The following is a 12,763-nucleotide window of genomic DNA, read 5'->3' as shown; positions in this document are numbered from 1 at the left end:
TGCGAGGCGCCGTCGATGCGCGCGTCGAAGCGATACGACGCCCCGCGCGACGGCGACGACGCGGTGCGCGGTCCGCCCCCTCGCGGCGACGCCGCGTCGTCGATGGACTTCTTCGGGCGCGAGAGCGCGGACTACGACGCGATCGTCCGCCTCGCCGTCCCCGGCGGGCCCGACGGCGCCGGCCTCGTCGTCGGCGGCGGCGGCGGCTTCGGCGTCGCGCTGACGCGCGCCGTCGGCGACGTCTCGCTCGTCCGCTCGGCGCTGCTGCCGTCCGGCGGCGGCCTATCGCTGACGCTCGCCGCGATGAACCTCACGGCGCCGATCGGTCTCGGCGACGGCGTGAACGCGACCGGCGGCGCGTGCCGTCTCCGCGCGATCGACGTCGCGTCTCGCCCCGCGATTCCCGACGCGGCGTACCCCGCGCTCGCGTCGCAGACGGTGGAGTGCATCAGCCCGGCGACGGATGGCTGGCGCGTCACCGATCGCGATCGCGGCGTCTCGATCGCGCTGATCGTGGACGCCGCGATCGCGGGTTTCGTCGGCGCCGGGACGACGCCGCGCGACGGCGACGTTTTATTCGCGCCGAGAGGAATCGAGCGCGGCTTGGTGGCGCACGCGACGGGCGCGCCCGCGCCGGCGACGGGGACTCGCGCGCGCGGCATCGAGCTGGCGGGCGCGTACTTGTCCACGACGCAGGACAACGCGTCGTCGTCGATCATCGCGGTCGCGCTCTCGGGCGACGCCGGCGGGACGACCGCCGGCGCCGGCGCCGCGCCGCGGCTCGCGTGCTACGTCCCGAACGCGGCGGGCGTCGCGTCGCTCTCCGTCGTCGCGACGGCGCGGTCGGCGGCGGCGCGCGCGAACGTCTCGACGTTCGAGTGCGCGGTCCCGCACGCGCCTTACGACGCCGTCGACGGCGCGGCCGGCGCGGGGTTCACCGTGATCTCCGTCGGCGTGTCGCACCGAGGCGACGTGGGGGACGTAACGGACGTCTCCAAAGCGTTTCTTTCCATCGCGTTTGAGTACGCGCCGCCGCCGACGCCGCTGCGCGTCGTGCTCAACGGCGCGCACGTCCCCGCGCGCGCCGTCGACGCGACCGCCGCGTTCCTCGCCGCGTTCGCGTCGCGAGGCGGGTTCTTCACCGCGACTACGCGCCTCGCGCTGACCGCGAGGACCGCGGCGACGGACCAGGCGCCGGGGCGCGCGGGGAAGGGCGCGGGGCGGCCCGTCGCGGACGAGCGGTTGAGCGCCGCGAACGACGGCCTCGGCGACTTTGGCGCGTTCTATCTCACACTGGTTCCCATACGACCGCGTCGGCGTGGTGAACGCCGATCCTTAAGGACTTTACTACCCGGCGCATCTCTCCGCTCATCACCCCTCGCTTTCAATCCCCGCCCTCGGCGCCTTTCAACTCCCGTCAACTGACGCCTTTGAACTCCACCCCGACGTTCGCCGCTTTGTCGTATGGAACGACCCTCATCAGTCGACAACGCGATGGCGGATAACCTCGTCCCGGTCACGCGGTCCGGGGACGACGACGAGGCGATCGACGAGGACCTCGAGCGCATGGACCTCGGCGGCGCGTGGTGGCACCTCGGCGGTGACGACGCGCCCAACGCGCCGATGCACGTCGTGGGCGTCGACTTCAGGGACGGCGGCTGGTCCGGCGTCGGCGGCGGCGGGTTGGTGCTGCGATTCGCGACCGACGGTGCGCGCGCCGCGGACGCGTCGTCGTCGCGCGGCGTCTTCTCCGCGAGCGTCGCCGGGAAGCTCGCGGGCGCGCGCGCGGCGGACGCGGCGATGGACGTCGACGCGTACGCGAACGCGGCGGTGGTCCCCGCGCATCACGTATCGAGCGCGCTGATAAAGGTTGAGCCGCCGACGGTTGCGCGCGCGGCGGCGGATCGCGTCGTCGTCGACGCGTCCAACAACGGAGGGATCTCGTACTCGGACGGCAGGATTCGGTACCACAAGAGCGCGCCGGCGTGACGCGATTTCGCGTTTCGCGTTTCGCGCGGTGACGCGACTAGCGCGCGTAGTATTAATTATCGTATTAGCCTTAGCGGTGTGATGACGACGTGAACGCGCGTCGCCGACGCCGGCACTCCTCCTTTCCCTTCTGAAGAGGCGCGTGCGCGGATTTCCGTCCAGTCTGCCGCCAGTTGGATCAAATCTGCCCGTTTGAAAAAAATCGTCGGGTGCCTCGTCAGCGCGCTCGGCAGATCGCATCGCGCGAGCGCTCGTTCGACGGCGTGATCGATCGCGCGACGCGTCGAGACGCGACGGATCACCGCGCGCACGCGACCTCGTTGAACGCGCTCGCGTAGGGACCCGCGGACGGCGTCTTCCCGAGCTTTTTGGCATCGCGCGGCGTCGTTCGCGGTCGTCGGGGGAACAAAAAAACAACCACGATGGCTTCTCCCGCGCTGACGCCGCGCGCGCCGCTCGGCGCGCCTCTCCACCGCGCCGCGCGCGCGCACCGCCGCCGCCGCGCGTCGAAGACGAACGTCCGCGCGCGCGCGTACCCCGGCGGCGGCGGCCTCCAGTCCCCCAGGTGGTTCATCCCCGAGCGCGACCTCGACCTCGGCGACGTCGGCGACGACGTCGAAGATCTCCAGCTCGCGCTCGGCGTGCAAAAGACGGACGGCATCTACGGACGCGACACCGCGGAGGCGGTCGAGGCGTGGCAGGTCATGAACGGCCTCGCGCCGACGGGGTATTTCGGACCAAAGTCCCGCGCGGCGTTCATCATGAACTCCGAGCCGATATCGGGGCTGGCGGCGCCCGCGAGGCTCGACCTCGCGATGGCGCCGACCTCGTCCGCGCCGCCGCCGTCGGTCGTCGCGTCGCCGTCGCACGTCCCCGCGTACGTCCCGGTGTACGTCCCGTCTCAGACGGCGCGCGGCGTCGGCGTCGCGAACGGCGGCGGCGCGCCGATGATGAACGTCGCGTCGACGGGCGGCGGCGGCGTTGTCGCCGCGTTGGTCGTGGGCGCCGCCGTCGCGTACGCCGCGTCCGAGCGCGCCGCCGCCGACGGGTTCTTGGGCTCCGCGTGGCGGTCGTTCCTCGGCGCGATCCGCGGCGACGTCGAGGACGACGCGTACTACCCGCCCGGTCGCGCGGGCGTCGCGGCGGCGGCGGCGGCGGCGGAGGAGGAGGAGGCGCGGTTTCGAACGCGAGGGATGGGCGGGTCGTTTCCGTTGGAGTACGCGTACGCGGCGAACGAGCCGCGAGCGGCGGCGGTGAGCGTCGACGCGTACGAGTACGCGTCGGCGCGGCAGCCGGTGATGGCGGCGTCTAGCGGCGGCGGCGGCGGCGGCGGCGGCTGGGTCGGGAAGGACGGGTTCACGAAGGACGCCGCCGAGTTCGTGCAGCCGACGATTCTGACCCCCGAGGCGAAGGCTGCGCGTCTGGAAGAACTCTCCACGCGATTCGTCGACCGACGAGCGAAAGCGAACGGCGCCGGGAAGGAGAGCGAGACGATCGTGGTCAAGCCGCCGACGGGGGACGCCGCGCCGCCGCCGCCGCAGAAGAAGAAAATTTACACCGTCGCCGATTTCCGCACCCCGGCGCAGGCTGCGGAGGCGGCGGCCCGGGTGAAGGCGGCGAGTAACACGTCCGTCTCGTCCGTCGGTCCGGACGGCCGGATCGTCCCCGCGTCGTCCCCGAGCGCGATGGCGAAGATGGCGGAGTACGAGAAGACGATGAACGCGACGGGGGCGGGGGGAGACGTCGCGAAGAACGCCGGCGCGAAGAACGCCGCCGAGACGCCGGCGGCGGCGCGGACGGTCCCGGCGTCGTCCCCGAGCGCGATGGCGAAGTTCATGGAGTACGAGAGGGCTGCGGAGAAGGCGGTGAAGGACGCGTTCGCGAACAGTGGGCTCGATAAGGGCGCGATCGAGTTTTCGAAACTGTTCCCGAAGGACCTCTTCGCCGGGAAGAGCTTCGGGAAAGGGTTGGAGTCGGAGGAGATGAAGAAAGCCGCGCTCGAGAGGGAGCTGCGCGACGTCGCGGAGCGGACGAAGAACGAGATGGAGAGCTGGGAGGCGATCAGCGAGATCGCCGCCGCGTACGAAGTCGACGAGAAACTCTTGAGGGAGGTGTTGAAGGAGGGCGAGCGGCTGGCGGAGGACGGGCTGTGACGCGCTCGGCGCTCGCGAGCGGCGTCGTTCGTAACGGCTCTCGCGTGGCCGTTATCGTCGTCCGTCATCGCGCCGCGCGCGTGGTAGGTTTAAGTTTAAGTTTTATTCGTAGCGTCAAAAGACACGAGCGTCTCGAGACTGGCGTCCGACTTTCCGACGCTCGCGCCACTCGGCGTCTGCGGCGAAGTCTCGCTCTCGTCGAGCAGAGATCAGCACCTGACGAGATAACGCGTGACGTCACAGTGCCGAGTCGCACACGACAGCGCGCGCGCACGCACGTCACGTCGACTCTCGTCGCAGTCGAAGCACCGCGCGCGGTTCCGCAGGGAGGATCGATGGCGTCCCACGCGGCGATGCCCACCGCGCGCGTCGGCGCGCCTCGCGCGCGCGCGATGTCGTCGTCGTCGTCGTCGACGTCGTCGACGCGACGGATCAGAGCTCGCGGCGTCCCCGTCGCGCCTCTCCGCGTCGCCGCGTCCAGAGCGTCGTCCCCGCGCGCGTCGACGACGACGACGACGCGCGCGGCGGCGACGCCGAACGACGACGCGGACGTCGTCGTCATCGGCAGCGGCGTCGGCGGCCTCACCGCGGCGGCGATGCTCGCGTATTACGGCAAAAAAGTCCTCGTCCTCGAGTCGCACTACGCCACCGGCGGCGCCGCGCACGGGTTCGCGCGGAAAACCGCCGTCGGCGAGTTCCGCTTCGACACCGGGCCGTCGTTCTTCGCCGGGCTCACGACCCCGAACGCGCTGAACCCGCTCGCGGCGGTCCTGACCCTGCTCGGCGAGCCGCTCGAGACGGTCAAGTACGATCCGCTCGGAACGTTTCACATGGAGAAGGGCAAGCCGGGGCTCCGACGGCACGCGGACCTCTCGAAGCTCGTCGCGGAGGTGGAGCGATTCTCCCCGCAGGGCGCGAAGGAGTTGAGCGCCGCGGTGCCGAAGATACGGACGATGTACGACGCGCTGTCGCAGCTGCCGACGCCGGCGCTGCGAGCGGATTGGAAAGTCGGGATAATGATCGTCTCGCGGTACATGAAAGGTGCGTCCCATACACTGGTCCCCATACGACCGCGTTCGCGTGGTGAACGCCGATCCTTAAGGACTTTTCCCGGCGCATCTCTCCGCCCAGGGTCCATCGCTTTCAATCCCCGCCCGCGTTGCCTTTCAACTCCAACTGACGCCTTTCAACTCCACCCCGACTTCACTTCGTATGGAATGGCCCTGAAAGCCATGGCGGGGCTCGGGCCGTACGCGCCCGTGCTGCCCAACCCCACCGTGGGCCTTCTCGACTTTCTCGGCATCAACGATCCGTGGATGCGGCGGCTCGCGGACTTGGAGTGCTACCTCCTGAGCGGCGTGGACGCGAGCGGGACGGTGGCCGCGGAGTTCGCAGCCGTCTTCGGCGCGAGCGACGATCTGAAGCAGAGCGAGGTGCGTTCTATACACTGGTCCCCATACGACCGCGTTGGCGTGGTGAACGCCGTTTCTTAAGGACTTTTGCCGTCGTCTCTCTCCGCCCATCTCTCGCTTTCAATACCCGCCCTCGATGTCTTTGAACTCCACCTGACGCCTTTGAACTCCACCCCGACAATCGCTTGTATGGAACGACCCTGAGTTCCCCGTGGGCGGCGCGGAGGAGATCACGAACGCGCTCGTGAGGGGGCTCGAGAAGCACGGCGGGGAGGTGAGGTTGAAAACGCACGTCGATAAGGTGTTACTGGATCGGAAGGACGGGAACAGGGCGGTCGGCGTGAAGCTGAAGAGCGGCGAAGAGATCCGAGCGCCCATCGTGCTGTCCAACGCGTCCGTGTGGGACACGTACGAGCACCTCATCCCCGCAGACGCGGTGAGCGCGAAAGAGCGAAGCGATGCGCTCGGAATCCCGTGCAGCGAGTCGTTCATGCACTTGCATCTCGGGATCGACGCGAAGGGCTTGGATCTGAGCGCGCTCGGCGGCCACCACGTCGTGATCCGCGACGAGAACGCGCCGATATCGACGCCGGGAAACGTGTGCATGATCTCAATCGCGTCGGTGTGGGAGCCGAGCATGGCGCCGGCGGGGCATCACTGCGTGCACGCGTACACGATGGAGCCGTACGAGGGGTGGGAGCGCGGGGAAGGGTACGCGCAGAAGAAGATCGAGCGGAGCGCGAAGCTGTACGAGGCGCTGGAGAGGATAATACCGGACGTTCGCGAACGAGTCGTTCACGAGGAGATCGCGTCGCCGCTGACGCATCAGAAGTGGATGCGGCGGCACAAGGGAACGTACGGCGCGGCGATCCGCGCGCCGGACATGTTCCCCGGGCCGAGCACGGGGGTGAAGGGGCTGTACAGGGTCGGGGACTCGTGTGCGCCGGGGGTGGGGCTTCCCGCCGCCGCGAGCAGCGGCGTGATCGCCGCCAACACGCTGACGGACCTCGACGCGCACTTCAAACTCGTGGACGAAGTCAACGCGATCGCCGCCGCCGCGGGGCGGTGAACGAAGAGCGAGAGAGCGACTGACGACGAGGTTAGCTCGGGTGGACGGATGGAAGTACAGTACGTGAGTGTATTAAAGAGCATCCATCGATCACATCAGCTCGACCATCTCGAGGATTTCTTTCCCGTTCCCTTGCGTCAGCGTCTTGAGCCGCCGCGCCAGGTGCGCGTGCGACACCGTGTCGCACACCGCGTCGAGCCCCTTCGCGTGGTCGTAGTGCTCCACGAGCGCCACCACCTCGTCCGTGTCCAGCCGCGGGTGCTTGAACCGCGCGAGCGACTCCGTGCCCTCGAGCGTGGACGTCCCCTTGAGCTTCATCGAGTGCTTCTTCTTCGTCGCCTTCGTGTTATGGTTCCCCTGACGCCCGTGCTGCTTCAGCCGCGCGTACTTCTCCATGTTCTCCGCGCGCTTCGGGCACCTCCGGTGCTTGTGCCCTTCCTCGCGGCAGTAATCGCACACGATCGGCTTCGGGCACGAGTCCGAGGCGTGCCCTTGCTTCCCGCACCGCGCGCACGCGCTCGCGACGAGCGCCTCCTCCTCCGCCTTCGCGGTGAGCTCCGTCGCGTGTTCCCCGACCGCGTCGCGCCTGGCGCCGAGCCTCCAACTTAGGGTCGTTCCATACGAGCGATGATATCGGGGTGGAGTTCAAAGGCGTCAGAAGCGGAGTTGAAAGGCGTCGAGGGAGGTGTGTCGGGATTGAAACCAGCGAGGTGTGGGCGGAGAGAAACGCCGGGAAGAAAAGTCCTTAAGGATCGGCGTTCACCACGCGAACGCGGTCGTACGGGGACCAGTGTGAGATAGAACAGAACGCGCCTTAGCGCGGGCGACAGCGAGATGGTTCCGCTCGTCGCGGCGACGTAGGACGCGCCCGCGGACACGATCGCGGTCGCGTCGCGAAGCGCGGCGTTGATTCGCGTGCTCCCCGCGGGGATGTTTCCGCGCTTCCGCGGGCCCAGCACCTCGTGCATGTCCGAGGGTCCGAACAGGGCGTTGTACTCGTCCACGGCGAAGAGCACCTTTTTGCCCTGGTCCCTCGCGGCGGATTTGAACGCCTCGACGATCGCCAGCGCGGCGTCCACCGTCTGCGTCGGCTCCGCTTCCAGGGCCTCGAGTCCGTCGCGCGCGGTCTGTGTCATCCTGATCTCCTCCAGCGCGCTCGCGCTGCCTTCCTGGAGCCACTTGATGAGCAGCGCGGCGTGGTCGGGGGTGTTCCACAGCCCGGACGCTTCGTCCTTGGAGTAGTTTGAGTACGTGCACATCGCCTTCCCGGAGGGGACGTAGAGGACGAGGTACCCGGTCGCGCGCGCCCAGGACACGACGTTCGCGAGGCTGACGCTCTTCCCGGAGCCGGCCTGGCCGTCCAAGAGGACGGAAACGCCGCTCTCGATGGCGTTTTTAATCTCGAGATCGCACGCGCGGAAGAGCACTCTCCGCGTCTTGGTGACGTCGAACTCCTTCCGCAGCGCCGCCGGCGTCTCCGCCTCCGCGACGACGGACTCGGGCAAGGACCAGAACTTCCCGACGTCCTCGGCCGTGAACGTCGCGACGTCGTCGCCGTGCGGGGTGTGCAAGTGGAACGGCTCGCTGCCGAGCTTTTTTCGACTCCCCTCGAACTTCGCCGGCTCGACGCCGCCGTACCACTTGACGATCTCCTCCTCCTCCTCCACGGACCTGAGCTCCGCCTTGGCGGCGGCGAGGACGTCCGCGAAGAGGTCTTCCTGTCTCTCCACGTATTCGTCCTCGCCGCTCGTCGCGGTGACGCTGCCGTCGTCGTCGTCGTCGTCTTCCTTCTCGTCGTCCTCGTCGTCGTCATCTTCGTCGTCGTCCTCGTCGTCGTCGTCGTCGTCGTCGTCGTCGTCGTCGTCGTCGTCGTCGTCGTCGTCCTCCTCCTCCTCCTCTTTCTCGTCGTCGTCGTCGTCCTCCTCCTCCTTCTCCTTCTCCTCCTTCTCTTTCTTGTCGTCGTCGTCGTCGTCCGAGGACGACGAGCTCGAGCTCGAGCTCGAGTCGTCCTCGTCCTTGTCGTCCGCGCCGACGACGGTCGCGCGGAACCCGCGTCTTCGCATCGCGCCGCGACCCATACCGCGAGGGAGGACGCCGAAGACGCGCTCGCCCGCGCCGCTTCCGCTTCCTCCGCGCGTCGCGCACATCACGGATCGGCGTCCGCCCTTGGATCCCGTCGCGAGCCCGCCGCGCCGCGACGCCGCGGAAGCGGCGGTCCACGCGCGCGACGACGACGACGACGACGTCGTCGACGTCGACGCGACGGCGGCCGATCGTCGCCCTAATAACCCGGCCGCGCGATCGATCGCTCCGGGCGCGGCGTCCTCCGCGGCGACGCGCGCGGCGGCCGCGGCCGCGCGCGCGAGCGCCGCCGCGTTTCGCGACGCCATGGTGCCGGGCGACGGCGACGCGGCGACGTGGGTGGGTGGAAGATCCGCTCCGCGCGCGTCCGCGAGTGCGACGGGCGTCGGCGTAGCGCGCCTCTCCCCGAGGAGCGCCGCGTGAAGCCGTTGCGTTGTCCGTCCGACCGCGCGCGTCCGACGCTACTGCGCTGCGCAACGACAAAGCTTCGAGGAGACGCGACGTCGCGGGCGACACAGCACGTCGCGATCGTCGCCGGTCCGTCCGCGTCGCGTCGCCGTCGTCTCTTCGCGCTCGCCCTAGCTCGCGAGCGACGAGCGGCGTCAGATCGCGGGCGTCGCGCGGGCGCCAGGGGAAAGACGCGAGCGCGACGCCGAGGAGGGAGGGCGCGGTCGATCATTCATTCGTAGTATTGTCGTCGAGCGGACCCGAGGATGCAGCAGCCTCCGCCGGGAGGGCCGCCGCGGCCGGGGATGCCGCCGCCGCCGACGGGGCAGCCCGCGGGTGCGTCCCGCAGATCTCTGCGCGCGCTTCCTCGCGCGAGATGGCCGAAATCGTCGCGCTCGGGGTCCTCTCCGGGCGCAGATCTCGTTCTCCCCGTGCGCCCCGCGGCTTCTCCCCCAACGGCACTTCGCGCGCGCGTCGATCGTTCCGTCGATCGTTCGATCGATCGCCGCCGCCGCTTCGCTTCGATTCGCGTCGCGCTGACGTCCGCCTCCCTCGCCACCCATCCCGCCCCTTCCCACGCGCGCAGGAGCTCCGCCGCCGCCCGGCATGATGCGTCCGGGCCCGCCGACGGGAGGCCCGCCCCCGCCGCAGATGATGCGCCCGGGCCCGCCGGGACCGCCGCCGACGCAGCCGCCGCCGGGACCGAGCCGACCGCCCGCGGGCGCGCCGCCGCCGCCGCGAGGACCGCCGTCGATGATCCCGGGGCCGCCGCCGCCGCAGACGTTCGCGCCGCCGACGGCGCAGATGGGCTCCATGGGCCTCGGCGGGCCGCCACCGCCGCCGACGCAAACGCAGCAGATGCCGCCGCCGCCGCCGACGCAAACGCAGCAGACGATGCCGCCGCCGCCGACCATGGGCGGGCCGCCGCCGCCGATGCAGATGCAGCAGACGATGCCGCCGCCGCTGCCGATGGCGGGCGTCCCCGGCGCGTTCGGAGGCGGCGGAGGCCCGATGGGCACGCCCCCGGGAGGGTCCTACCCCGGCGCGCAATTCTCACCCGCGCCGTTTCAAGGCCAGTTCGCGCAGCAGAGCGTCGTCGAGGACTTCGGGTCGCTCGTCCTCGGCGGCGGCGGCGGGCCGGGGCAAGAGCAAGGCGCGGACCCGGCGACGTTCCCGAGGCCCGGCGACGACGTCCCGAACGCGAACGCGCATCTGTCGTGCGATCCGAGGTACCTGCGCCTCACGTGCGGCGCGCTGCCGGGCACGGCGTCCGTCAAGCAGCGGTTCACGCTCCCCGTCGCGTGCGTCGTTCGACCGATGATCCCGGGCGAGAACGTCCCGATCGCGCACTTCGGGAGCGGCGGGATCGTGCGCTGCCGGCGATGCAGGACGTACATCAACCCGTTCGTGCAGTTCATCGACGGCGGGCGACGGTTTCGATGCAACGTGTGCTCGCTCCCGAACGAGGTTCCGGTGGATTACTTTTGCACGCTCGACGCGGACGGGCAACGGCGGGACGTGAACGAGCGCCCGGAGCTCAGGCACGGGACCGTGGAGTTCCTCGCGTCGCAGGAGTACATGGTCCGCCCGCCGATGCCGCCGACGTACTTTTTCGCGATCGACGTCAGCGCGAACGCGGTCGCGAGCGGGTTTCTCGCGACGACGACGAACGCGATCAAGGCGTCGCTCGACGCGTTACCCGGAGGCGAGAGGACGCACATCGGATTCCTGACGTACGACAGCACGCTGCACTTCTACGCGCTGAAGCCCGGGAGCTCGCAGCCGCAGATGATGGTCGTCGCGGAGCTGGACGACCCGTTCGTCCCCGCGCCGGACGACCTGCTCGTGAACTTGAGCGAGAGCAGAGAAGCCGTGGAGGCGCTTCTCGACATGCTTCCGGGGGCGTTTAAAGACACGTCGCGGGTCGAGTCCGCGATGGGCCCGGCCGTGCAGGCGGCGTACATGGCGATGAGCCACATCGGGGGTAAGCTCATGGTGTTTCAGTGCACGCTGCCGTCGTTAGGGAGCGGTCGGTTGCTGAACCGCGGGGACGATCATCGAAACGCGGGGACGGACAAGGAGGCGGCGAATCGCGCGCCCGCGGATCCGTTTTACAAAAAGATGGCCGCGGAGTGCTCGCGGCAGCAGATTTGCGTCGACGTCTTCGCGTCCGCGTCGCCGTACGCGGACCTCGCGTCGCTGAGCACGCTCCCTAGGTACACCGGCGGGGAGCTGTACTACTACGGCGGCTTCCGCGTGGAACGAGACGGCCCGAAGCTGACGCGCGAGCTCACCCATAACCTCACGCGATTCACCGCGTGGGAAGCTGTCTGCCGCGTGCGCTGCAGCAAAGGCTTCCGCGTGTCTTCGTTCAACGGCCACTTCTTCATACGAAGCATGGACCTCCTCGCGCTCCCGGCGACGAACGCGGACACCGCGTACGCGGTGCAGCTCGCGCACGACGAGGTGATGCCGACGACGAACCACGCGTTCATTCAGTGCGCGTTGTTATACACCAACGCGGACGGCGAGAGGCGGATCAGAGTGCACACGATGGTCGCGCCCGTGGTGCAGGACGTCGCGGAGATGTATCGCGCGATCGACGGCGGCGCGATGAGCGCGTTCTTAACGCGGCTCGGCGTCGAGCGCGCGCTCACGGCGCGGCTGCAGGACGCGCGCGAGGCGGTGCAGTTGAAGCTGTCGACGAGCTTGAAGGAGTTCCGGATGATGAACACGTCCGCGGCGAGAGCGTTCAACCGCCTCATCTTCCCCGAGTGCGCGCGGCTCGTGCCGCTGTTCACGCTGTGCGCGTCGAAGACGCCCGCGTTGCGCGGGCACGCGCGCGACGTCCCGGTGGATCAGCGCATCTTGAGCGCGTTCGAGATCATGTCTGCGCCGACGGAGGCGATCCTGCGGCGTCTCTACCCGGCGATGTACGCGTTGCACGCGATGCCGCCGGAGAGCGGCGTGGAGAAGGACGGCGTCGTCCAGATGCCGCCGCGGACCGCGCTCGCGGGCGAACGGATCGACGCGCGCGGGGCGTACCTCGTCGACGACGGGTACGTGTGCTTGCTGTGGCTCGGGAAGATGCTCGACCCCGCGTTTGCCGCGGACGTCTTCGGGCCCGCGGGGCCGCCGCCGCCGGAGGCGGATTTCACGCCGCCGACGATCGAGGGCAGCGCGATCAACGCGCGGGTTCGCGCGGTCATGGCCGAGGTTCGGAGGCGCGCGGCGAACGGGTGCGGTCACTGCACGGTCACGGTCATCGCGCAAGGGCAGCCGAGCGAGGCGCTGCTGTTTCCCGCGCTGGTGGAAGATCGCGGCGCGGGGGGCGCGGGCGCGATGTCGTACGCGGATTTCCTCGTGCAGCTGCACCGGACGGTGGCCGCCGCGGGGGGGGCGCGGTGACGAGGGCGAGGGATAGGACTACCGGGGTGTGATATGAAACTACATACACGAAAGCGAAACGCACGTTTAGGGACCGTTTCTCGAGGTTCGCGGTCGCGTCGACCGCTCCGAACTTTAATCTAAGCAGGCTGTCAGGAAGATCTAGATCTTCCAGTCGAGTGGCGATCTGTCCAGTGAGATCTCGCTCTCGTCTTCCAGGTGGC

The 12,763-nt window shown here is 69.4% G+C and overlaps 5 protein-coding genes across 5 annotated transcripts; 4 read left to right on the top strand and 1 right to left on the bottom strand.

Annotated features, from left to right (window-relative positions):
- The first annotated feature begins 1,205 nt into the window (after positions 1-1,205).
- Positions 1,206-2,120, top strand: MICPUCDRAFT_46129 (uncharacterized protein). The gene is made up of 2 exons (XM_003055320.1): positions 1,206-1,276; positions 1,484-2,120. The coding sequence occupies exon 2, from the start codon at positions 1,495-1,497 to the stop codon at positions 1,987-1,989; it is 495 nt and encodes a 164-aa protein (XP_003055366.1). The 5' UTR covers positions 1,206-1,276; positions 1,484-1,494; the 3' UTR covers positions 1,990-2,120.
- Positions 2,121-2,411: 291 nt separating this feature from the next.
- Positions 2,412-4,277, top strand: MICPUCDRAFT_46128 (uncharacterized protein; the record flags this gene model as incomplete). Its single annotated transcript, XM_003055319.1, has 1 exon — positions 2,412-4,277. The coding sequence occupies one exon, from the start codon at positions 2,412-2,414 to the stop codon at positions 4,140-4,142; it is 1,731 nt and encodes a 576-aa protein (XP_003055365.1). The 3' UTR covers positions 4,143-4,277.
- A 257-nt stretch (positions 4,278-4,534) lies between these two features.
- MICPUCDRAFT_13509 (uncharacterized protein) lies at positions 4,535-6,623 on the top strand (the record flags this gene model as incomplete). The annotated part of the gene is made up of 3 exons (XM_003055318.1): positions 4,535-5,183; positions 5,373-5,575; positions 5,760-6,623. The coding sequence occupies 3 exons, from the start codon at positions 4,535-4,537 to the stop codon at positions 6,621-6,623; spliced, it is 1,716 nt and encodes a 571-aa protein (XP_003055364.1).
- Positions 6,624-6,674: 51 nt separating this feature from the next.
- On the bottom strand, positions 6,675-9,013 carry MICPUCDRAFT_49910 (uncharacterized protein; the record flags this gene model as incomplete). The annotated part of the gene is made up of 2 exons (XM_003054777.1): positions 6,675-7,227; positions 7,428-9,013. The coding sequence occupies 2 exons, from the start codon at positions 9,011-9,013 to the stop codon at positions 6,714-6,716; spliced, it is 2,100 nt and encodes a 699-aa protein (XP_003054823.1). The 3' UTR covers positions 6,675-6,713.
- A 748-nt stretch (positions 9,014-9,761) lies between these two features.
- Positions 9,762-12,610, top strand: MICPUCDRAFT_49909 (uncharacterized protein; the record flags this gene model as incomplete). Its single annotated transcript, XM_003055317.1, has 1 exon — positions 9,762-12,610. One exon carries the CDS (start codon positions 9,762-9,764, stop codon positions 12,558-12,560), a length of 2,799 nt encoding a protein of 932 aa, XP_003055363.1. The 3' UTR covers positions 12,561-12,610.
- Between the last annotated feature and the right edge of the window lie 153 nt (positions 12,611-12,763).

Source organism: Micromonas pusilla (genome assembly GCF_000151265.4).
Source record: "Micromonas pusilla CCMP1545 genomic scaffold MICPUCscaffold_1, whole genome shotgun sequence".
NCBI classification, from domain to species: domain Eukaryota; kingdom Viridiplantae; phylum Chlorophyta; class Mamiellophyceae; order Mamiellales; family Mamiellaceae; genus Micromonas; species Micromonas pusilla.
The sequence above is the reverse complement of the archived record's forward strand: the minus strand, read 5'-3'. Positions and strand labels throughout refer to the sequence as shown.